The 24402-nt window shown below is 45.5% G+C and overlaps 1 protein-coding gene across 3 annotated transcripts; it reads left to right on the plus strand.

Moving 5' to 3' along the window:
* The first annotated feature begins 703 nt into the window (after nt 1-703).
* Nucleotides 704-24369, plus strand: IP6K2 (inositol hexakisphosphate kinase 2). 3 transcript variants are annotated; one of them, XM_082321916.1, is made up of 7 exons: nt 775-791; nt 1321-1386; nt 16302-16600; nt 18753-18975; nt 19774-19949; nt 21264-21439; nt 23258-24368. In XM_082321916.1, the coding sequence occupies exons 3-7, from the start codon at nt 16399-16401 to the stop codon at nt 23753-23755; spliced, it is 1275 nt and encodes a 424-aa protein (XP_082178042.1). In that variant the 5' UTR covers nt 775-791; nt 1321-1386; nt 16302-16398; the 3' UTR covers nt 23756-24368. The 3 variants fall into 3 exon arrangements, with proteins under 3 accessions (XP_082178041.1, XP_082178042.1, XP_082178043.1); XM_082321915.1 differs by lacking the exon at nt 1321-1386 and having other exon boundaries at nt 704-791; nt 23258-24367; XM_082321917.1 differs by lacking the exons at nt 775-791; nt 1321-1386 and having other exon boundaries at nt 16393-16600; nt 23258-24369.
* Nucleotides 24370-24402: the final 33 nt, after the last annotated feature.

Consider the following 24402-nt stretch of genomic DNA (forward strand, 5'->3'; position numbering starts at 1 on the left):
GAACTAAGGGGCGAGCTCTGGCGTACGGCCCTGTCAGCCTCCTCCGCTCCAGGCCTCGACTCACGCTCTGCCTCCTCAGCGGGGCAAGGGGCGAAAACACGCAGGCGGCCAGGCCCCAGCCACGTCCAAGCTAAGGGCAGGCGCCGCACGCCAACAGGGATAAGCCGTTCCCAGGCAGGCGCTGAGGCGGAGGCGACAAGAGCCCGATCTACGGCTGCTGCGGCCTGCGGGCCGGGCGGTGGGGCTCCAAAGATGGTTCTGGGCGCAGGGAGAGGAAACCCAGCCCGGGTCGGGGCTCAGAGCCCGGGGACAGGGCAGGGCCAGCTCAGGCGGAGGCGTTCGCCTCGCACAGGCCGAGGCCACGTCCTGTGCTCGCCTCGCAGGGCCGAGGCAGGTCCGGCGCCGGGGCTGCTTCTCCCCGCGGTCCTGCTTCCCGGGCCCGGGCTCTGCGGGGCAGGCCGGCCATCCCCGCCTCCCCGTGGCTTCTGGGGAAGGGGTGCGCGGCCGGGCCGGGCCGGGCCGGGCCGGGCCGGGCGGCGGGGCGAGAGCGGGGAGGCCCCGAGGGGCCGAGCGCTGCCGGGCCCTGCGGCACCGCCGCCCGCCTCCCCTAGCAACAGCGGCGCTGGCGGCCGCCCAATCAGCGCGCGGCGCTGCGGGCCGAGCCAATGGGGAGGCGGGCGGGAGGGCGGGGCGCGCTGGGGCGGGGGAGGGCCGGCCCCGCGCCGCGCCGCCATTTTGACGTCTGAGGAACAAAAGAGGCGAAGCCGCCGCCGGCCCCGGCCCCGCACCAGGTAACGGGCGCGGCCCGCTGGGCGCCGCAGGGCCCCCCGCCTCCCCCGGCGCGGTCGGCTCTGAGGGGGTGGTCGGGGGCTGCCGCTGGTGTCTGAGGCGCGGCGGGGCCCTCCCTCTGCAGCCCCCAGCCCCGCCCGCCGCGGCAGGTCGGTGCCCGGAGCGGCGGCGGCCCGGCTTCCCGCCGGGGATGCTCGGCCGCAGCCTCGGGCGTGCGGCGGCGGCAGCAGGAGGAGGGGCATTGGCCGGGCTCAGCGGGAGGCGGGGGGGCCCTGGCCTGGTTTGCCCCCCGGGGGGGAGGGAGCAGCGCTCCGGCCTGGCATCGCCCCGGGGGCGCGGGGTGGGGTGGGGGACGGCAGCGCTCACGGAGCATCCCCGTTACCGCCCCGCGCTCCCTGCCCAGCCCCGCCGCGGGGTCGTGCGGGGCGGCGGGGGGGGGCCGCGGTTCGGCGGCCTGAGGCGGGCGGCTGGCCCCGCAGCTGGCCGCCCCCCGGCTGTTACTCAGCAGTTCTCATCTGCCTGAATCACAAGGTGCTGGTTTTCCGCTTGGCCCGGTGCTGGAGGTGCTGCAGGTCTGACGGCTGTTTCATACGCTCGGTAATATTACAAAATGAAAAAAGAGCGCTTCGGGAGGTGTTGCATCATTGGACGTGCTGCTCACGAATACCCCTTTTCTGCGTAAAACGGAAGTACCGGGCGATGTCTTGTTATGAGCTGCTTTGACATCACAGATCTATAACACCGTGTTAACGTGGCTTGGGGCCCTCGGGCTTTTAAACAAAAACACTTAACGGTTGAGGCTTTGGAAATCGGCATGCTGCTTAAGAAAATAAATGTTATCGTTGTTGATAGAATAACAGTCTGTTGGTAGTTACACCCTGATATGTCCTTGGCCTTTGTTCCTTTGTGCAAAGTATGTGTGTTTAACACTGATATCTTTCCTGATATATGCTGGAATTTAATGGTCCTCTACTAGCTTGTCTTTTTATTTTTCTTGACACCGTGCCTTGTGTCCTGTATACTCCGGTGTTCAGAAATGCGTCCAATGCCCATATGCTTTTTGAGGCTCATGAACATCTAAAGGGATGGTTCTGTGTCAAATATTGTAATTAGAATTTTGTTTTAATATTTAGTTCTGGAACTTTAATGTGAGTTTGTTTGGTTTAACTTTTCAGTCAGGTGGTTGGTTATTGATCGTTATCAATGTGTAACAGCGAAGTGAGAGCAGAGCAGTTCAAATTTGACACTTGAGAATAAGACGTCAGGGTTATTTTGCCTTTTAAATGTCTAAGAATTGGCATCTTTGCTCATAACTTTGCTTATATGAGACAAACTTTGTAAAATTTGAAATTGTCAAGTTGAAATTATTTTGCATATTTTCAGGACTTACGATAACATTAAGGAATGGAAAGTGGGTTCATATAGACATGCATCCACACAAATGTGTATTTAAAAAAGGACTGATTAATTTGTTTACGTTTGGCCTGCTTAGCATCTTCCAGCTTGTTGCTATGATTTTTTTCTTGATTAAAGTATAGTACTAAATGAGGAAGAACCCAACGATTTAACTGCCAGAATTCAGGAATATTTCTTCAAAAAAGAATAACCTAAGTGCTCAGAAGTGCCTTCTGGTTAAGGGCTACAGGAAGGATTTCAGGGAAGGATTGCCGCCATTCATATGTACTTGTTTGTAAAAATTTCAGACCTTAAACTTGGCCAGGTAGCTTTTCATAAATTTACGTTAATTCATTTAATTGAAAAGCCACTTTCCTTCCTTTTCGGTCTTTGCTGCTTATACCTTTCTGAAGTCATAATGTTATCTTGTCTGTGGTACTTTGGTCATACAGGTAATGTAAGCCTGATGTTGCTGTTTCTTCTTGAGGAAAGGTAGATCAGAGCCATCGTAGCCATGTGGTGCGGTAACTTGGGAAGGAGCTGGAAAACTGGGTGGTGGTCAGTCATATGAATGCTGGTCTTTATGTTCTCAGAAAGTCTTTCCCTACCAGTTGCTTGCAAGGAAGACTTCAGATTTGTCAGGCATGCGGTTTTGAAAAAACAGGATGAGAAAAGATGTTAAAGAAACTCTTTGCTGCCTGATGGTGGATGGACTTCCAGCCAGGTCACTGTTAGCGGTGGTACTTTAATTGTTCTCTGAGCAGCTGGGGAGTGTGAGAGGATATTTTGGGAATGTTTTTTTCTTCTAAAGGGTAGGGGAAAGGTGTAAACCTTGTCATACCTATGGGTGCCTCAGTCTGTCAGCTATGGTGCTGGGGACACAAATGTCTGCCTTTTTGGTTTAGGAATAGGTGGAGGCAGGGAAGTGTATGCTGTCAGGTTGATGGTGAAAAACCTACTTGACTAGCGACAGAAATTCCACAAGGATATTGCATCTGAAGAGATAAATTAAGTAGTCATTCTTAAAAATCTGTAATTCTTGACTGTCTGAATACGTCTAGTGAATTGAATTAGATAAGGTCTGGAGGAATTGTGGAGTAACTGGTATTAAATGTCAGTTACTTTTGATGATTCCCATCTGATGGTGTCTGGAAATCGGGAGACAGCTGAGGTGTTTCTCTGGGAGGTCAGGAGCGCTGCTCCCACAGCCAAGTTGATGCCTGCCCGAGCTCGGGAGCAGTTCCAGATCCAGAATAGGCAAACCAAGTGTCTCCTCGGTAACGCTTCGGATGCTGTCCTGCCTGGGGAGCTGCGCTCCAGGTGGGAAAGGCTAGGGGCGAAGGCAGGGTTTTGAAGTGAAGCATGACTTGGTGTGGTTTATAACGCTAAGCCGAGGTGCAGCTTCTTCCTTTTTGATGTAGTTCATTGGTTTCCTTAATATTTCTGCACCAGGGCTTAAACACAGAACTTGTTTAAAGGGTAGGAACATATTCCAAAAGTTCAGATACTGCATCAAAAGATTGAAAGGGCAGAAATTGAGTTGTGACTAAAAATTTTGACTTGAATGTAGTCTACTGCGCTAGCTGTACCCACAAGTGTGGGGTAAGAGCTAAGCTGTGGAGTCTAAAGCTTTCTTAGGCTGCTATTTTACATGCGTAATAATTCTTCTGTGTCTAGTGAGCAGAGGCTAGAACCGTTATCTGAAAGCTATCAGGTTTTTACACTGGTGTGTGGAAAAACTTGCCGCCTCTCATTCAGTTCATCCACTTATCAGTTGTTGAATTTGCTGATGCTTGGCTCGTCCCTGTTGGCAAGAAGCTGCGGTTGGTCTCCAGGCAACGCAGGTCCGGCTGAGCATCTCTGCGCCTTGCTTGAAGAGATGAAAATTTTCCATTGCGGGGAGAGGATTTTTCCTCTCTCGCTAATTCTTTTATCTGGCTTTGTCTTGCACAAGGTGATTCTATCTTTGAAACGATACAGGGATAGCTTTCAGATATTAAGAGGCTACATTTTAGAGTTTTAAGGTATAACTGCAGATGTGCATTTCTATAGCTTTTGTTAGAAATATCTCATTAGAATGTTATTTTTGGGCCTTTCATAACTTCTTTCAAAATAATTCTTCCGCCCGTTTTGCTGTATGACACAATATGTGCTGTAAGTAGCTAGAAATTTTTCCTCCTGCAAAGTCTGAAATACTGCAGAAATACGTAATGGAAGCAAAATTGTTTGTTCAAATGAAGGCCTGACGTTGGTTGGTTGTGTTTAACTGGGTGTTCAGGAGCTTGAAATCATCACTGAAAGCTTTTGCAACTTCTTGACTTGTGTAGCACTAAGTCTTTGAGGTCCTGACTGTGTCTCGGAAAGATGGGCTGTGTTAGAATAAGTAATGATAATCTTTGAAATAGGTACAGAAAGTACTCTTTCACTCTACTGGTTATCGGCTATTTAACCTGCAGTTTTTGATGACCCTGTGTCTGGGTCACTGGTGCATATGGAAGATTGTCTGTTGGAGATAGTTGGAACCAGTTAGTGCCCAATTTTGCATTGTTTTACTGGAAAAAGAAAGGCTTGCTCATAAAATGGTTTTGGCCACTGAGAGTCATGCTTTATGAAGACAAACTCTGTGCACGTGCCGTGATGAATGGTTGGGCAAGAGACAGTGCACAGGCAGTGGCTGGTTTGGAGCTGTGCGTGTGCTCATCAGGCAGTTAATAGCCCAAACAGAACAGGTAAGTACTGATTTCACAGTCCCTGCCTTTGGTCCTGCTGCGTTGACATCAAAAAGTTGGAAGGAAGTGGGGGGAAAAGAAGTTGGATGACTTGCTCAAACTGGTTAGTGATGCCTCAGGTTGTTGAGACTTACAGTGAACAAGCTCAAGGACAGAAGATACAATTATTTAGGCTATTTTTCCTCAGCAAATCACACTTAGAAGAAGCAAGAGTTTGGGGGGTTTATGCCAGAATCTGTATTAGAATAAGCACAGCAGAAACGTTGATTTTTGTTTTCTTGAAGCACAAAGGGCTTTGAGTGTACCCAAATAGCTGTGCAGTGCTGTGATGCAGAAAATTTCTGCAGTGCCTGAAACCTTATTAGGAATTGTGGGTACTGCCTAATTTTATGCTTATTGAAGATGACCTCTTCCTTTTAACATTTGCTCTTTTCCTTTTTCATATCTCTTTCCAGAAGAACATTTTCGATACATGGGGAGAATGTGATGGCAATTGATTTTTTTTTTTTTTTAGTGACATCAATTATATTAATGCAGCTCCTTGTTAGAAAGGTGAGGAGTGAAACTGCTGACATGATAGGCAATCATTTTGATGTGTCTGAGGTGTTAGCTCTTTTAGAAGATCGATTCAATTTAACTGAAGATATGAGGTTAAATTGATGGGTGGATGTGCTTATACTGCAATAACTAGTGTTGTAACTGGGAATCTGTTCAAGCTAACTTAGGAAAAAATTTGGATCTGGCTTAGTATAACCGGTCAGTTTTCTGAAGAGACATCTGTGAATATTCAAGTTGAGGGTATAGTTCTGGACGGGGAGGGAACAAAATGTTTTTGGAGAATCATTGCAGAATTCCTGGAAACAAGTAATCTCTCAAGGATGAGGGGTAAGCGGAGTAAATGCTGATGGAGCTGCAGTGAGTTTGGTGGCGAGAGGACTGTCTTCCAGTTCTGTTGAAACAAAACCTTTCACAAATTTAAACGTAAATGCTGAATGGTGATCCCTTGTTTTAAAGTGCAAATAATGATTTAACGTCACTGTGCACAGTTTGCTTCCAAAAAATAAAATGGTCTTTCATAAGCTTGACTTATCCTTGAATTTTCTTTTTTTCCTGACGGTATGCTGTTTCTCAGAAATACAGAATTGGAACACGAGCACAGTGTGGACAGTGCTGCTATACTGCAGGTTTTTTAAGAGAAAATGGGTTTTTGGCAGTCAGCCTGTCCGAGTCTTCCCTTTTTGGTTAGTGATGGTTTCTCTTTGAGGACAGTTGTGCAAACCACACTTGCTTGTGCTGTGGAGTCACTGGCTGCTATAAAAATTGCCCGTAAAGCAACAGATGTGTTTAAGGGAGCAAGACTTACTGTAGTTGTGCCCATTACCTGGACTAATAAAACTGGCTCTTCTGCATCATTAAATGTATTTCAGCCTGCAGGGGGCTGAGAGCAATCCAGCCAAGCTCCTGCGAACGCTTTCTTTTATAGGTTACTGGAATTGATAAGATTTTTTTCCAAGTGGTTTTGTACTGCTGTTTGAATATGTAAACTGTATGAGATTAAAATGGATTAATTCTTTGACAGTGATTATTATGGTGCGCCTGTAATTGGCCCCAGATGGTGTACTATGAGATCACTGAAAGATGAAACATGAAATACGTAAACAATTTTTTTTAAAGCATTTTTTTAAGTACTGTGCAGGTGTGCTTGTACAAAAGGTCTTTTTCCCTTTTACTAGGGAGAAACTCGGCTTGAAATGAGTTACATTTACCAGCGGAAATGTTCACGACTTTCCCCTTGGTTTTGTTGTGCCACATCAGAGTCCATCTTGTAAGACTCCTCTGCTGTCCTTCCTTGCTCACGTCCAATCTGCTGTGGTTTAGCAAGAAGCACAGTGAAATCGTTCTTCTGTATTTTTGGGGTTTGAACTTCTGTAATTGCTCTGTCATCCTGGAAGAAGCTATACGTTCGAGGTCTTAGGACCCAGTTATTTTCATAGCTCTCTTTAGGGAAAGAGCATGTAGAGGTCACTGAATCATATAAACTCTTCCCTTTAAGATGCAAGTCTGGGTTGTGTTATGTGATTTGAGATGTGCTTTCAGTAATTTGAAATGTTTTGAAACATAAATACAATTTAAAAAGATACATTAAATGCATCTCATGAACTTGAGCTGTTTTGGAGCAAAAACTCCATCTGTCGTCATCATAAGAAGAAAAATCTTGGAACCTACACTTGAAGAATTACAGTTAAAAATGTGGATGGGCATTTCAAGTCTGATGACTATCTACTAATGGGCTACTTTTTGACCAGTAATTGCACAAAGGGACTAAGCTTCATTTGAAGTATGTTGATGGTATGGATGAATATACACGTAAGTGGGGTGCATGAAATATGTAAGTGTGCGTTTTGGGCACCATTCTTCCTGGAATAGTTCATTTATGGATGATCTTTGCTTTGTGCTCCTTTGGGAAGTTTGGCTCCAGGAGTTAGACTGGACTGCAGGATTTGGGCATCTAAGCTTAAATGTAACAGTCTTGTCCTGTAGACCGCTAGTGCTTATGGTTTTAAAAGTATTAGGGATTGGGATTTCTGAAGGGAATAGAGACAGAGAAAATCTTTTTGTAGTTAAGTGAACGTGACATTTGAACAGGACTTGACAGTTGTCCTCTGGAGCAACTTCTCGTATATGGCAAATTGGTCACAACTCCAGGGCCAGTCACAAAGACATCATATTTATTGAGTGGCTAGAAATACAGTTCCCAGACTGCTAAATTCATGGTAATGAGAAAGGCATAGCCTTGGATTTATTTTAATCTCGGTGCTGGACTTTCTGGGGTTTTTGGTATCTTGAATAACACTTTAGTGTGTGTAATCCGCACGATTTAGCTCTTGCTGTCATATTTTCAGAAGATTAAAGGCTGAACGCTATTTTGGTTTCTCCATGACAAAGGGCAGTATTGTCTTTTTATAGCAACTGGTGTTTTGAGCCGCTGGTGCCAGAATACTGTTTTAGGATGGATCAGTTTCTAAATAGGAAGTTTAATTAGCTTAGTTTTGGTGGTTCAGGTTTCTTAGTTTCCATGGCATTTTTACTTGGAAAAGAGGCTAGTTCTTAAATTACACAATCCCTGGAAAAACGGCATGGGTCAGAATTGCATGCTCTTTTCTGGCTGAATATGCTTAGTAACCTGTAACTTGGCTTTATTTTAGTTCTAGGGAGATAAAATAGCTTTACTTGAGAGGTAAAACTCTGGCATTTCTCCAGAGCTTTGTGTATGTATTGTTAAGTTTACAGATTACAAATGGCGTAGGGAAAGGCAAAAGCTGTTGCTTTTTGGGATGTTGAAATATTAGTTGTACTGAGCACATAACCTCCTCGTTGAGGTTTAAGAGATTGCAGCTGAGGGGTTTCTGTGTGTGCTTCTGTTAAGAAAAAGCTAGAAGCTCTCGGAGACCGCCTTGGTTACTGCCTTGCTTTCCAAGACAAAAGGACTGGGGAACTGGGTTTCTCCCAGTAATGTAGAGCTGGTTTAAGGAAGATAGGGATCATGATTGTGCATGAAGAACAATAGTAGAGCATTATGCCACTTCAGATATTTTTGTTTATCGTTTGCTCCCTTAATATGTTATGCTTAGATATGTCAATGTTCCATAATTCTTAGTTTCATCTGTTAAAGTTGTATTTAGAAGTCTTTCTGATATTTGCTACAAGAGGTGGCTCTGCAGCTGTGGTGATAAATTTACAGGTGTAAATGCATGTCTTAACCTGTGTGGCAGTGTTTATGTCTCATAGTAACTACTGCTGTGTTTGGGTTGTATTTAAAGGAAGACAAAACTACAACTCCATGTTTAGAGAGTAAAAGGAGATAGCATAAAAATGTTGCTACTTTTAAAAAAATATTTTATGCTGAAAAAGTACACATTTCTGTACGTTTGTCAGCATCTGAGTGCATCGTCTTTCATTTCTATATTATAGACCAAATGCCAGCTGGATAGGCCTGGTTCCCTCTTTACGAAAAGTGATCTGTACAAAGGGTGCTGGCTTACAGCTCACGCTCTTGAGAAATTCATCGCAGAACAAGACCTTGCATGTAGCCCGTGAGAATCCTTTGCCAGCGTAGCCGTTGTTGGACTGCCCTCCCTCTGCTTGCAGCGGAGGGGGAGAAGATCCGGAGGAGCAGCACCTTCAGGTGTGACATACCTGACCTCGGCTCCTCGGAAGAACCTAGGGCATTTCGGGATGCTTTTCTGCACTGTAGTTTTAAACTGCCTAGAGGATTTCTTAAAATTTAGTGTTTTTGAAGAGATGTTAAACTGTTAAATGTTTACAAAAACATTGGAACTTTTTTTAAAAAAGCTAAATACTCTTTCAGCTGTGTTTGGCTTGTCATGTGCCAGTGATAGATGAGCTCTGGCACAGAGCGCAGAATTTCCTTAAAATCCAGTGCCAGTGGGTGTCATTCAATTTTATTGTTAAATTCCTCCAATAATACAGCAGGAAAAATGTGTACAGCTTGATACGGGGAGTTCCTGTACTTGGTATGGAGAAGGGCAGGGGCTGCTGCTTTAATTTATTGAACTGATGAACAGATACTTTCCACCTGATGATAAGCATGCATTCTTTCTTGGTGGGAATCCTTTGCTCACAGTCTAATGTTAAAAACAGGATTAGCTTTCTACCCTGATGGGCCAAGGCTGCTACCCAGTTAGCTCTGTCATGTTCCCAAAGGGTTTTGCAAACATGTTTTGTAGAAACTTTGTGCATGAGTCCATGAATAATTCTGGGTTCCTAGATTCAGTCTGGTTTGTGTGATTAAGTAAATTTATTCGAGTATTTTTGTTTTTAGTCTGGAGAAGTTCTTTCATTTTTCCAAGCTACAGCAAAGTGTTGCTGCAGTTACCAGCCATTTAATAAAGACAGCTTAAAAAAGAAATACTACTTTATATCAGCACTTTTAACAAGCAGGTGGTTTCTTTTACTGGTCTAGCCCAAGCACCCTACGTTCAACAGGAAGAGTTTGCTCTTTTTGTATCTGTAGGTGTTGATAGACTCATCGCTACAGTGCCCGACTCCCATCACCCTCATGATTTACTGGTGAAGGCTATAGCAAAAGTATTCTGCTTGGAAAGGGAATGCACATGTAGTCTCAATATGTAGGTGTGGAGGAGTTGGTATTTTACTCTTGGATGTGTAAGTTCCTGCTGAGTATTTTTACCAGACCTCATGCTTACTCATCTCTGAGTACAAGCCATGTGGAGATAACTTAATGATTGTTACATTGATTGGTTTGCTGCAGAAGAGCTCAAATAACCTTGACTTGTGTACAAACTTACAGCTCAGCACCTTTTTTTTTTTTATCCCTGTCGCAACCACTTGGTTTAGAGTTATACTTAAAGAAGGTTTTTTTTCCCTCTCCATCTTTCTTTTAAAGTAAGCTCATGGAATAGTTTTCTGAAATACCTTATGGGTCTGGGTATTTCCAGAGACTAGCCAAATTTGTTAGTGAATGTTGCGAAGACCTACAGCATGCTGCGGCCTTGTGTTGTATTTTGTTCTTGCATTTAGGGAAAACAGACACGGCTAAAAAGCAATGTGGTCACCTGTGTTATGTGTCCCCCCACTTGATGCTGGGGCACTGCCCCTCTTCCCCCCACAATGTTGAAAGATATTAAGTCTGCTGCATTAAATTTGCATTACTTGTAGTTTAGGGGACAGGGTTTTTTGTCAATGCACTCTTGTACTGAAGATAAACTTTTTCCTTAAAATTAGTTACCAGATTAAGTGTTTGCTTCCCGTAATCATGCAGATTTTAAGGCTGCTCTTGAGGCTTTTTCCAAAACCATGGGGTTCATAGGAGCACATTATTATGTGGGCTCTGCATTTCTACCTTAATGAGATAAAAAGCTAGAAACTACAGCTTTTATTGCTTAAACTTATACTGTTACTATTGAAGATAACAAAAGGCTTCAAAAGCATCCTAGTGTGGGACTTGTGTTATGTTTAGAGGTACAGCGCATCCTCCAAGTTAGGAATCTATTGAAACGGTTGTGATAAATGAACGCGGGGATATCTTTTCCATTAAGAATGAAAAACATCTATTGTACGGGGTTTGCTTCCTAATGTACAGGCAGTTCATCTTGAAAATGTAATTTTGTGTTTCCGATACTGTTTTAAGGCAGAGAATTTGGGTATCTAGCCTTAAGAACTTCTGGAGCAGAACACACCAGAGTAACCTCAATTCGTGAGCCAAGCAGCAACTAAAGTGAATGTCAGAAGCACTCCCTTACCAACGTTAGGGCAGACTTGCCAATAAGAGTGTTGTGTGTAGAGGAATGGTGTTGGTTTTCATCAAAATGAACCACAAGTTGTGCAAGAACTTTGCGCCTGAGCACATTTAACATACCTAATGTTTTTAATACTCTGATGTTGCATCCTCTGCTGTGTATTTTGTGTTCTTTGGTTCAAGGACTGTGCCTTGCTATTTGTAAAGTGACAGAACACTAGTAAGGGAGTGTGTAGTTTGGTCACACTTTAAGGACTTGTAAAGTTCCTGTAACTATTGCAGCTTGATAGGTGTATTGTAGGTTCCTAAAGCGTGTTTATTTTGCTTCAGTCATGAAGGGTTGTTCTCTTTGAGCATTGTAATGACTTAACGACTCAGCCTGAGGTACCTTTTCAATTTTGTGCACGGAACAGGTGGTGGCCTCTTACAAACATACCATATGCTTCCCACATTGATATTTGTGTGTTCCTATGTCCTTTCTCAGCTGGGGTTCATTTCTTCCTAAGTATTCTTCGGGTCGAAGCAGTTTTCTCTTTGGCTTCTCTAATGGGTCACTGATGGTCTTTTTCCCCCCCCGTTGGCTGGGCCATTCCTCTCTTCCCTGAAACCTGGGGAAGGGGCTCAGCTGTGGTTCAGCGGGGTTACAGCGTCCTGCAGCAGCTCTGCTCTGCAGGTAGCTACCCTGTCAGCTTCCCCTTTAGCTGCCCGCTGACGTGAGGGAAGGACGGGCAGAAAGCTTTGCTGCCTTGCTATTTCTGTCACTGTAAAGCTGATTGATGGCTATTTGGAGCTGCAGATATTGACCACCCAAAGTAAAAAGTCTGCACTTGAGAGAACTCAGTTTTAACAGACTGCTTAGGCGGGCAGCTCTGCATCAGTAGTTCTGCTATTAGAAAGTCTTGGGAAGAGGGGTTGCTTTTGAGATTGTTATGAAGGAAGGAGCTGCTGCTTAATTGAGAGCCGTGCTCTCCAGAGGATGTGTGTGTTAATGCAGTTACGTATGGGACTAAGTCGAGAATCTGTAATGACATGAAATACCTTACAAAGAATGCCGTCACCTGAGATTAATACTAAGTCTGAAAACATGAGTTCATTGCGGTATTCTTTCGATGGTCATTGTCACATGTGAATAAGATGTCTGTACACGGCACTTCTGTTTTACGGATTTTAAACATCTTTTGCCGCTTACTGTAAGAATGACATAGCTCAAGCTGTTGTTATTGTGTCTAAACGAGTTTGTATTTGCTTCCTTCAAGTTATGTCAGATTTTTCTCTTAAAATGCTTGACATGTGAAGGAATATACCTCTGCTTTTTTTGCTGATGTGTCCTTTGAACAAAAGGTCTTAACCAAAGGCAATCAAAAGCACGTAGGAGGGAAAGGGCAGGGTACACTGTGCCTGCATTTGGTATCTGGGAAAACTGCCTAAAAACAGCTCTTCTGTGCTCTTTCTTTGCCCAAAGAGCATTGAAAACAAACTGGGTGTAGAATCGGAGGAAAGGCAGTGAAGGACTGTATTGTGCTTGTGCTGGTCGACATCAATGCCGCTTGAAGCTGTTGGTCTTAGGTGAAAGTTTTTGTTTCTAAGGAAAGTTTGTGGAAGTAAGGTTTTTATAAACGAAACGACGCAAAGCATTTCTGATGGGCATTGCAATTGTGCTCCAGGTCCTGTTGTTACTCTGAGTGGCAAGGTTCCCAATATTAAGTAGAGCCAAAATGACAAACAAATCCTGATTGTTTGTAGTGGTAATGGTAAAGCATGCACAGAAAAAAACCTTAAGATCTCATCAAAATTTTTTTGCAAGTGAGAAGAACTTCATTGGCTGAAAACAAACTGAATTTATTAGTAAACAGTGCTTCTTATCTTGAAAGGCTAAAATATATTAATTGTTCAAAATGCAAACTAAGACCTCTGGATTCATTAGAATCTAAATTATTGACAAGATTGCGCGGGCTTGCTGCTGCCTTCTTGAGCGCTGTTGCTCTGTTCAAATCATATATGCAGTATAGGTTTATAAGAAGGCAGTAAATTGCTTTGCACAAGTAAGGAGTGTGGTTAAAGGCTTTATAGCAAGGGCTCCTTGCTGACGCTGTTCAGCAGCCCTCTTGCACACAGGTTTATACCGCGTAGCACCTACTGCAAAAATCTCATAGTAGAAACAGAACATGTGGGAGTTGTGCTGTGGTTTTGGAGGACAGAAGGCGAAGGAGAGCTTACTAACACAGGCACGGTAAGCTCATCTTTGCTGGTGTGAGATTCCCCCTTTGTCTCTGGTAGATTCACATTTGCCTTGCGGTGGTGCAGACTGAGGACGCTGTGTTTGACCAGGTATAGATGTTTCTGGCATTTCTCTCTTTAAAAAAAAAAAAAAAAAACAACAAACAACCCTGCCTAAATACTTCATAACTGATATTTTTATAATATCAGGGCTATAAAAAACTTGCTTTGTTATCCCTCGAATGGGAAGTTACGCTGTGTGATGTGCTGCCAGATCTCCCTTTTTCAGGGACGGTAAAGCAGCGTGAGTAGTCCTGTCCAGTTCTGTGCTGGGCGATTCCCTGGCCGAGCGAACGTGGGGCACCACGCGCAAGCGTTGGCCAGACCACTTGGGTATATATGAAAGCAAACAAGTCGAGCTGCTGCTAATGAGCTCCCTGAACGCGGTTTGGGTAAACAAGGTGTTGTGCGTTGTCCCTGTCGGAGGTGCTTTTTGCTAGAGAGTCGTTTCTACAGCGTAAACATCGACAAGGCTTAACTCCTGGTGCAACTCTGGTGCAGTAGGACTGGGACTAACTAGGTGTTTGAGGTTAAGGGACGTGGCCGGGTACTTTCTCAGTTTGAATCACTGCAGCTGCCAGTCAGTCTCTACATCAGGAGTAATTAGGAAGGCAGCCACAGCATGGTAATGCTGTCTGGGAAGAGTGGCTCTTGTCATGCTGATGTGCTGTGATGCTGTTAAAAGTGGCTGTGCCAGCGTAAAGCTCTGTCACGGCAGGATCTCGCAGACATGTACCTGTGCCCCCCAGTGAAAGCCGGCACTGTCGGCTCTAGGAAATCCTGATGGAAACTCTTGAGACCTGTAAAATCATCGATGCATTATAGAAATGCAAACTGATGCTTAAAACGTCTCTAATAGCAAACGGAAGCAACTCTGAGCTGTACTCAGGAAGCGATGGGGCTCGTGCAGCCTGCCTTTGGTGAAAGCTTGAGGTTGGTTACCCGTCTGCTGGCGAGCCAAGGTGCAGTCGAGCCTCAGGTGAGGAGCAGGACGGCCCGTGGGAGAGGGTGCTTGGGTGGGGAGGCATCCAGCAGGCCCCCGGCGCACCGGCAGGGCCACCTTCTGACGGCGGCTGCTGCCCCGGGTGGCTTGGGCTGCCCGGGACGGGAGGTCGGGCCGGGGAACACGGCTTTCCACCCGGTCCGGGCGCCGCAGCGTGGCTCAGCTGGGGTGTACTTAAATCGGTTTTTGGAAACTGCTTGTGTCCAGGGTGGAACGGAGAGGTTTTTACCTGTGCGTGTCTCCAAGTTGTGGATGTTGAGGTAGATGAGAAACTTCCCTGGGGATGCAGTAGCTGCATTATAAAAAAACACTAGGAAATTAAATGTAGTACAAATAGCGATGGAAAGATTACTGATTTTGGCCTAATCTTAAAATATAAATAGAGTATCGGAAGAGTCTTGTTTCTGGGAAATACTACTCAAAATTGAATTTTAGGTAGTTTTGCAAGGGTGGCCTGAGTTTTGTTTTCTGTATTAAATAATTCGTTTAAAAAAAAAAAAAAAAGCTGGTACCTTCTCAGATAAGGCTGTTGAAAGAAAGGGGGGGGGGGGGGGGAAGCTGTGGTGTGTAGTGAGTAAAACTATTGACATCCTTAGGTGCAGGTAAACATTCCAGGAGCTGGAGTTCAATTATCGATCTGTTGTTTAGCAGTTTAGTTGTTTAATTCAATTAATGCCCTTATGGACAGGGCACGCTGTAGCTCTGTTAGCGCCGCTGCTTTAAGCCCGCAGGTCTCTGCTTTTCCAGTTAATGTAAAGCTGTTAAATATCTAAGGAGGACAAATAAAAATAGACCTGTGACCTAGAACACTTTGTAGTCTCTTTGAATTAAGTGCATTATTGTTCGTGTAATGATCTTCAGACAAAATAAGTAGGAGGTTGTTTTTAAGCTGCAAAAAGTTAATCATTAAAGCTCGGGTCTAAAATTAGAACTTAAAAATTTACTGGAATTAACTTCACTTAAAAATTTACTGGAAGGTAGAGACCAAGACAGTGGTGTAGGTTTTTTTTTTTTTCGCTTTGCTCCTTTAGTTGCATATGGAAGTGCAAGTTGTGTGAAACCGGGGGGTGGCCAGAACTGAGCAGCGTGTGGCCGCGGGGTCCGCGGCAGGGCCTTCGGGCGCCGGTGGCACGAAGCGCTCTGCCCTCCTGTAGTCACATAAAAACGACTTCTCGGAAATGGCTTCTTGGCAATATGGTTTTCATTGGAAAAGTTAGGCTCCGTTGTCAATATCTGACACGTTGTTGTGAATAAACCGGTGAAATCGGTGTCCGGCCTGGGCCTCGGCAGGTTCTGGGATGGCCATCGCTGGCTGGAAGGGAGGAATTGCGAGTTTGGTTTTAGTGGCCAGTTTCTGTGGCTGGCCTGGGGCGTGCGCTGCTAGCCGGGGAGGGAGGGAGGGAGGGAGCGCTGGTGCGGCTGGCGCCCTGAACGGGCGCTGGAGGGCGTGAGACGTAGCTTGAGGTAGGGCTCGCCAGGACTCACGATCGATAATTTTTAATTTTAAAAAAAAAGAAGCCAGGGGTTGCGTGGGCAGCTCGCCCGCTGCCCAGCGCCGCCGGTGCGCCTGCGCGGGCGGGCGGGGCGAGCGCCCCGGGAGGCTGTCCGCCCCGCCCCGCGGCGGCTCCCATTGGTGGCGGCGCGCTGAGGGGCGGGGCCTCGGCTGCTTGCCTGGCTGCGCCCCGAGCCGACCCGCAGTCGGCAGCCTCCGTCCCGCGCGCGGCGCCGCTCGGCTCGGCTCGGCTCCGCTCGGCTCGGCTCGGCTGGGCTCGGCTCGGCTCGGCGGGGAGACTGACGGCCCGGCGCTCTCTTGTGTTTGCTTTAACAGACTTTTGAGTCGGAATAAGCACCGTCAGGTCTCGGAGGCTTCTGGCTCTGAACCGCCTTCGCTACTGTCGCCGCCTTCTGTCTAATGCGCTACAAGGATGAGCCCAGCATTTGGAGCCATGGAAGTGGAGCACTATTCCAAGGGAGTCCTGCTCGAGCCTTTTGTCCACCAGGTTGGAGGACACTCCTGTGTCCTCCGGTTCAACGACAAGACCATCTGTAAACCCCTTATTCAGAGGGAGCACCAGTTCTATGAGACTCTCCCGACAGAAATGCGTAAATTCACTCCGCAATACGAGGGTAAGTTACCAAACCTTAGGATGGGGTTGGGCTTTTTCTTTCTGTAAACACAAGCGTGCTGTGCTCTCTGTTACCTCTGAAATCTCTTCTGCGTGGAAGAGATTTTGGGGTTTTCTTTTCATGTATTTTGATGTTGTCTGAGGCAGGCTGTGGAGATGCAGGGTGGAAATGCTTGCCAAGTTGGTGTTTGGGCTGACTAACAGCATTAGAGTAGAGCAGCTCTGCTGGTGATAGCCCATATATCTCCCTTAGGCACAGGTAAGTAGCTAACAGCTTGTGAATGTTTTCAGTAATTCTCTGCTGCTTGTTTTGTGGATTTCTAAATTTTTTTTTTTTGCCACTTGTTTCATGTTTGTGTACAGGGATTTGGTAAGATTGGTTGACATTGTTTTGTGTCAGCTTAGTTGTGGTCTCTTGTTTTCGGATTTCTCCTCTGACTCTCATTTTGATCACAAAAAACACATGTCAGCAAGGTGTCTTGTTGAATATTTGCAGTGCTGTTTCTGCCATTAAGGAAATGAAAATTCATGGCATTTAGGTAGGCAAGGATCAAGTAGCCGTGATGAGGCTGAGTCAGATGTTACGTAGGAGTGGAAATTCCAGTTCTCCTAAGCATTGCGCTAGTTAACAGAAACACTTTTCTTTCTCTTTGCTATTCCATCAACTGCTGCCTGGTGATTAATAAATAATATGTCTGAAGCGCTTTTTTCAATGAAGTTGCTTTTTTAAAGCACATTGATTTTAACAACCGTAAGGGTGACAAAGTTTTGCATACTGTTTGTGAAACTGGTGGAAGACTTCAGAGGAGGTGTTTCAAAGTTACGCTCCCTGCACGCTTACAGAGACTTTTTGAGACATCTAACTACAAGTTGTGTTGGACTGGAAGAAAACGTGATCTTTGAATGATACTTCTCAAAATGTAATAGAACAACTGTACTAGTGTATATGGCTTTTTGGGGAGTGCGGGGAGGGATTTAGGGGTAAGGGGCCTCACTTGGTCAGTCTCTGTTATTTTTTCCAGGATAAAGCCAAAGGCCATTTGCTAGCTGGCTCCCCCCTTTTTGCCTGTTGTCCTTCCCTTTGTGGCAGCAGGACTGTCAGTCAGAGCTTCTGCGCTCGCTGCCCCAGCTACTGTAGGTCTCGGAGCCGCCTGCCCAGCTCAGAAGTGCCAATCTCTCGCCGAGACCTCTCCCCTCTGGCCTAGTGATGAGCTGCAAGAACTGTGCAGACTGATTGATATGACAATAAAGAGAGAGGACTGAAAAATAAAATTAAACAAAGCAGACAATTGTTATGGCTTCTTCATTAACAGCTGAGACTTGCTAACGTAGCACTGAGCGCATCTCTGCCAGAGCGCTCCGCTAAGACTCTTAAAACGCAATGCAGTGCTCTAGAGACTGTTGAGGGGAGGATGAGGAAAAAAAATTGCTTTCAAGGTTCACCATGTTTCTGTACAACAAACAGATTTGTTTTGTATTGCATTTTTGTTACTTATTTCACAAGATTGCTGCATAACCAGTATCAATAAAATATATTCCAAAAAGGAGAAGAAAATGTATAATTAAACGTGGTGATGAAGTGGAAGCTTTTGGACTAGTTTCTATTGTAATGTGACATTTTCCTTGTTTTGCTCTACTTGCAAATTTTTCCTTTCCCCTGGGGATCTATTAACGGAGTCTTGTTTGGATAAGTGCTTTTTGCTTTGCTGTCATGCAAAACTTAAAGCTTTTGATGTGGTTTTTTTTTTTTTGTTCAGGTCACTTTCACTGCAAGATGTTAACAAATGTTTTACATCTCACTTAGGGTCAGACCAGTCAGGTTTTTTTAAATGAATAAAAACTTTTACTAATTGAAATTGTCTCCTGTTATTATTTGATTCTTACTTGACTGCATCAGAGAGAGAAAAGAACCTTTTGTATCATTGTTTTGTCAATATGATAAATTGTCTTTTGTGAGGTGTCATTTTTGTCTAGGTCTTTTGATATTTGTTAGGTTGGCAGATGAGGTTTGGCCTGTGGCAAGATAGAAACTAAGGACCAGGGTAAGAGCAAAAACCAAAAGTTGCTATATTCTTAGTGTAAAATCACGTGTTCTAAAAGGCTTGCTTGTCACTTCGGCAGTTCATAACTGTCTGTGTCCTTTCTCTCTTCAGGTGTGGTGTCAGTGAGCTTTGAAGAGGATGAAGACGGAAACTTATGTCTAATAGCATATCCATTAAATGGGGACCACGATAACTTAGAAAACTTAGATAATTCTGACTGTGAACCCAAAAGTAAGCTGTTGCGATGGACTAACAAAAAGACAATGTTGTTAGAAAATGAGAAGATATCTAAGGAATGGGTCCGGCAGCACAGGAAAGAGGAAAAAATGAAAAGGTGAGTTTGATAGGGTGAACTGGAACGCAGACTGTTCAAGCATAACGGTTTTTGCTGTCAAATTAGGATCTGGTCTCCAGAATTCCAGAGAATTCTCCAGGACTCTTAACTTTCACTTTCTTCTCTTGTTTCTTTTGCTTTTCCTGACGTCAGTGCAGACAGGTTCAGTAGTGAAACTAATGTGTCCTCAGCCCACTAGTGTGTGGAATCTTTTCATTATTTTTTTTTTTTGCTGTGGTCAATTGAAAAAGGTATTTTTGAAGCTTCCACAAAAAAAGAAAAAAAAAAAAAACACCTGCAAAAGCACAATAGAAAAAAAATATTTCCGTGTTACTATGTATGGCATACTTCTGTAGGAATCCTGCTTTATCCCTGTTAGTGACATTTTTCCCCTTGCTCATTCATATTCATTGTGGCCACTGTAAACTGTGAGCTGTGACGTATTGTGCTAAAAAAAAGTGACCTTAGGAAAGGATAAATCTTAAAGCATATTGCTACTTCTTGCGTTACTTCTATGGAAGTAATTCACTCAAGTAAAGAATATACAAACAGAATTACTACATGTTTTGTAATGTATTTGGTTATATGCTAATTTATATTAATGTGGAAGTAGCTCTATAAAGATCGAAATATCACTGATGGCAGCTTGTCCAGTTGTACAGAAAGCAAAATAAAGCTTATGCTAGCTGTTAGTGAAGGTGAGCAAAATAGTTTGTAAAGTTAAATCCACTGACAGCCCCTTTAAAGTGCTTGTTTTTCTGCTTGACCTCTAACTTGTTGCTTTGTTCTGTTTTCTAGTCACAAATTGGAGGAAGAATTTGAGTGGCTGAAGAAATCTGAAGTCTTGTATTATACTGTAGAGAAAAAAGGAAATGTCAGCTCACAGTTTAAACACCATAATCCTTGGAGCATGAAATGTCACCAGCAGCAGTTACAGCGGATGAAGGAAAATGCAAAACAGCGGAATCAATATAGTATCCTTTCCTGAAAATACCTCATGACAATGGAATGAGTAGGGCCCTGCTTTTTATTTCTTGAGCATGCCAGATAAAAGTACAGCGCAGGCTCAACTGCAATCCAGAGAGACTCTCTGAAGCCATGATTTATTTGATGACTTTGAAGGGATCGCCAGCAATTTCCAGAACACGGGCTTTTCCAGCATGTCAGAAAGTAGCTAGGCTAGGAAATTCAGATCACTTCATTCAAATCTACAAGTTGTAGATTAGTTAGCGGAAAGCATACCGTGTTTGGGATGCTCCACAAAACCGTCCCGCTGATGTAAGCTTTCAAAAGAGACGAGTTCCATCACCTTTTGTTACTGTTTCGGTATTGGTGATCTTAAAAAAACTAGCATCATCTTGCCCTTTTCAGCAACTTCTTAATGCTGCCTTAAATATAGAGGATATTCTGGTACCTGGAGTTGTCTGCTTCTGGTAGTCTCTTTTTAGGGAGCCTTTTTGATAAAGGAAAGCTGAATAGAAGCTGTCACGTAGGATTGGAGCATGAGAAACACAAAACCAGTGACCGCATCCATGAAAGCTGAAGCACGCTGGCTTTGTGCTCTGGAACTGTAGGCAAATGTCTCCACCCTGTGCATTCTGTGGAGAAGAGATCTTGCTCTATGCAGGCTTGGATGCAAACGATACATCCTGCAAAAATATTAATATCTATATACAGAGGTAAATAAATTCCTTGTGCGTGAGGAGTTCAGTGAGTGGATTACTAGAACATCTCCGGCTAATAAACTGTTCAAAATGATAGAAAGCATTTCATGGCTGGTATCCTCACCATTTCACGGTATAGGATTGTTAAATTATCTAATTAGAAGTGTGTGGTGTCTCCGGAACAGTATTATTACAGATGCTCTGACATGCTTTTTAAGTTCTCTGTTTCAGAGGTGGTGTGAAAATGCTTCGCTGTTTTTGAATGATAGCTGAAGCACACAAAATCTTTATTTCCCACGAGAAAATGTCTCTCGCTAGCCAGGAAATACTTCATAACTCCAAGTCTGTGCCTCAGGTGCCACAGTATATTTCTGTATGACCCCGGTTACTTTTTTTTTTTCTCCACTTAATGTGGAAATTCACCTCTCTTCTCCAGAGACCAGTGAAACTGGAATTAGATACCTGCTCTGTTTATGCCAAGTTTATGTAACTAATTTTTGATAGGCTACTATGAACTGGGCATGTTTTGGGTGGTCTTAAAGTTAGGACTGTGGTTATAAAATCTGTGATAATGGTTTTAAAACCTGTATTCCCCATTGTGAGGATTGTTCCTTAACTAATCAGAATTCATTTTGCTGGAAAACCTGACGTCTCGATACGAAGTACCGTGCGTGTTGGACCTTAAGATGGGAACCCGGCAGCATGGAGATGATGCATCGGAAGAGAAGAAGGCTAACCAGATTCGCAAGTGTCAGCAGAGCACCTCTGCTGTTATCGGAGTCCGAGTTTGTGGCATGCAGGTGAGAGGAAAACGAATGATGTGTAGGGCAACAGACTTGCACCCGTTTCTGGTAGTGGGGGGTTTGGCTTATGCAGTCATCCCATGTGTTGCTGTCCTTGAGATCACAGAATTGTTTAGGTTGGAAAAGACCTTTGAGATCATCGAGTCCAACCGTTAACCCAGCCCTGCCAAGGCCACCACTAAACCATGTCCCTCAGCACCACATCTCCCCGGCTTTTAAATCCCCCCAGGGATGGGGACTCAGCCCCTGCCCTGGGCAGCCTGGGCCAGGCCCTGACAGCCCTTTGGGGGAAGGAGTTTTTCCCAATACCCAACCCAACCCTGCCCTGGCGCAGCTTGAGGCCGTTCCCTCTCGTCCCATCGCTTGTTCCTGGGGAGCAGAGACCGACCCCCCCGGCTCCAGCCTCCTTTCAGGCCGTTGCAGAGCGCGATGAGGGCTCCCCTCAGCCTCCTCTTCTCCAGGCTGAGCCCCCCCAGCTCCCCCAGCCGCTCCTCCCCAGCCTTGTGCTCCAGCCCCTGCCCCAGCCTCGCTTCCTTCAGGGAGGGGCACGAGGCTTTTGGGTATCGCTTACCAGTTGAAGGTGGCAGCACCTGCAGGAGCTGCACCGATGCAGCGTGTGCTCTGCATCAGCGAGCGTGTTCTGAGCACGACACCAGCCTCCTGCACAATAGCAGCAATTCAAAACTGTGTAGTAAAATTACTGATTTGATTGGCATTTCGGGGTAGCGTAGGAAACAACTGCAAGGAGGGTGTGCAGGTGCATGCGTTTTGAATAAAGCATGTGGAAATTTCCCGGAATATGAAGAAGCAATCAGTTCTGTCTTGTCGACTTTGAAAAGCCGCAGAGCTTTGGCTGCTTGAAGTAGGCTTGTTGCAAAGTGCAGACCAGAAGTGGCTTGGTGAATGCGATAAGACTTGTGGTCAAATAAGGAGATAGAGTTGCGTGGACTTTCACCTGAGGCTTTTTGTTTACTTGTTTCTGTATTCCTAGAGTGACAAATGGGAAACAACTTGTTTGTATTTGAGGCTTTTCCGAAGCCTCTCTCCTCCCATCCAGTAGATTCCAGGAATGCCAGCAGTGTTTGCTAGGACTTGTTCCCCAGCATGCCTCTTGGCGTGTTTGGTGTTCAGCTCACTGTTTAACTTCGGAGAAAAGCACGAGGCAGAAACGGAAGTGTGGGAGCCGCGTTTCTAACCACGGTGTGCTGGGGGCTGAGCGGGGCCCGCTCCGTGTTCGCTTTCCAGTATAGATCCGTGCTGGAAAACAGGGAGGGGCTTTGGAGGCACCCGCAGTCCTTACTTGACCGAGGTGTTTAGGCATTATCGAGCAGCGTGGCGCTGCAGGAGACCCCTGACTTCTTTAAATAGGGGATTATGGGGCACACCTTCGTTTTCTGTAGGAGCGTTTGCTGTCGCAGCGTTGTGGGAATCCACCGCTCCGCCTGTGAGCAGAGGCAGGCGTGAGCTGCATGAGTGGCTGTGCTACAGATTGTGGCTTGACTTTGGGGATCTTGGCCGCAGCTTTCCTAATCTCGCTTGAGCTCCTCATCCTTAGTTCCTGGTGGCAAAGCGCACATCTAAACTGAAGGAATTTTCCATTTCCTCCGTGCCTCCAGTTCCGTAGGCACTGCTGGATCTGTTGTTGTTAACAGTTTCTGTAACTCTGCAAGAGCAATTTTAAGAGAGTAGTATGTCATCTTGTAAAGGCTTTCTGTAGCACGTCTGCCTTTTTTTCCTTTCCCCTCCAAGGCTTTCCGTCAGTACGACCAGCAATTTTAACCGCTCCTTTTCTCGTGTGTGTGTTTGTACGCGCAGGTCTACCAGGCGGGCACTGGCCAGCTCATGTTCATGAATAAATACCACGGAAGAAAACTCTCGGTCCAAGGATTTAAAGAAGCACTTTACCAGTTCTTTCACAACGGCAAATACCTGCGCAGGGAACTCTTTGAATCTGTTATTAAAAAACTGACTGAACTCAAGTCTGTCCTGGAGAAACAGGAGTCTTACCGCTTCTACTCGAGCTCCTTGCTGATCATTTACGACGGGAAGGAACGGCAGGAGGTCGCTGTCGACTCGGACCCGGAGGACTTGGAGGACCTTTCGGAGGAGTCTTCGGATGAGTCGGCGGGCGCCTATGCCTACAAACCAACCGCTAGTACTGTTGATGTCCGCATGATAGACTTTGCCCACACGACCTGCAAGTACTATGGAGAAGATAGCGTGGTGCATGAGGGCCAAGACACGGGTTATGTTTTTGGACTTCAGAATTTAATAGATATTATTAAAGAAATAAGAGACGAAAGTAGCGAATAAACAGTGTGAATGCACATCGGTAGAAAGCACTATTGTGACTCTTTGTATTCCAAAATTATTGGCCACTTTCTGGTGGTAGGAACCTTTACAGGCTCTGCGGGGATGGTCCTGTCGGAGTCAGACCTGTTCGGAGGGCATTTACTTACATTGGTGCTGGACCTAGCACTGGCGAAACTTGGTATCCTTATTTATTTTAACTTTCTTAAACATTCCATATTTGATTACTCAGATACCTCTGTTATCCCTGTGTGTATACGTTCCAATAAAATTCTTTTTGTTCATTGTAAGTGAGGCTTCTGTCCTTGCTGGTGACTGCGGGAGAGCCGAAGCGCGGCGATCGCCCCGGTGGTACAAAAGGCAGGGCGTACCGGCCTCCCGAGACCGCGGCGCAGCGGCGCGTCTGCCCCGCGCCTCCCGTCAGGAGCGAGGAGCAAGGCGGACAGAGCGCCAGCGAGCGGCCCTTGGAGGAGAGGCCGGCCGGCGGGGCCTGCCGAGGCTCGGAGGGACCGAGCGGCAGAGGGCGGGATGCGGAGGTCCCTTCCCACCAGGAGGACGTCGTGACTTTGATACAGGAGAACTTCGGCTCTTAAAATCTCCAACAACCTATTTGCTGTTTCAGGATCTTGTAAACCAGATCGCGGGCCCTG

The sequence above is a fragment of the Platalea leucorodia genome (genome assembly GCF_965183815.1).
Source record: "Platalea leucorodia genome assembly, chromosome: 9".
NCBI lineage: Eukaryota > Metazoa > Chordata > Aves > Pelecaniformes > Threskiornithidae > Platalea > Platalea leucorodia.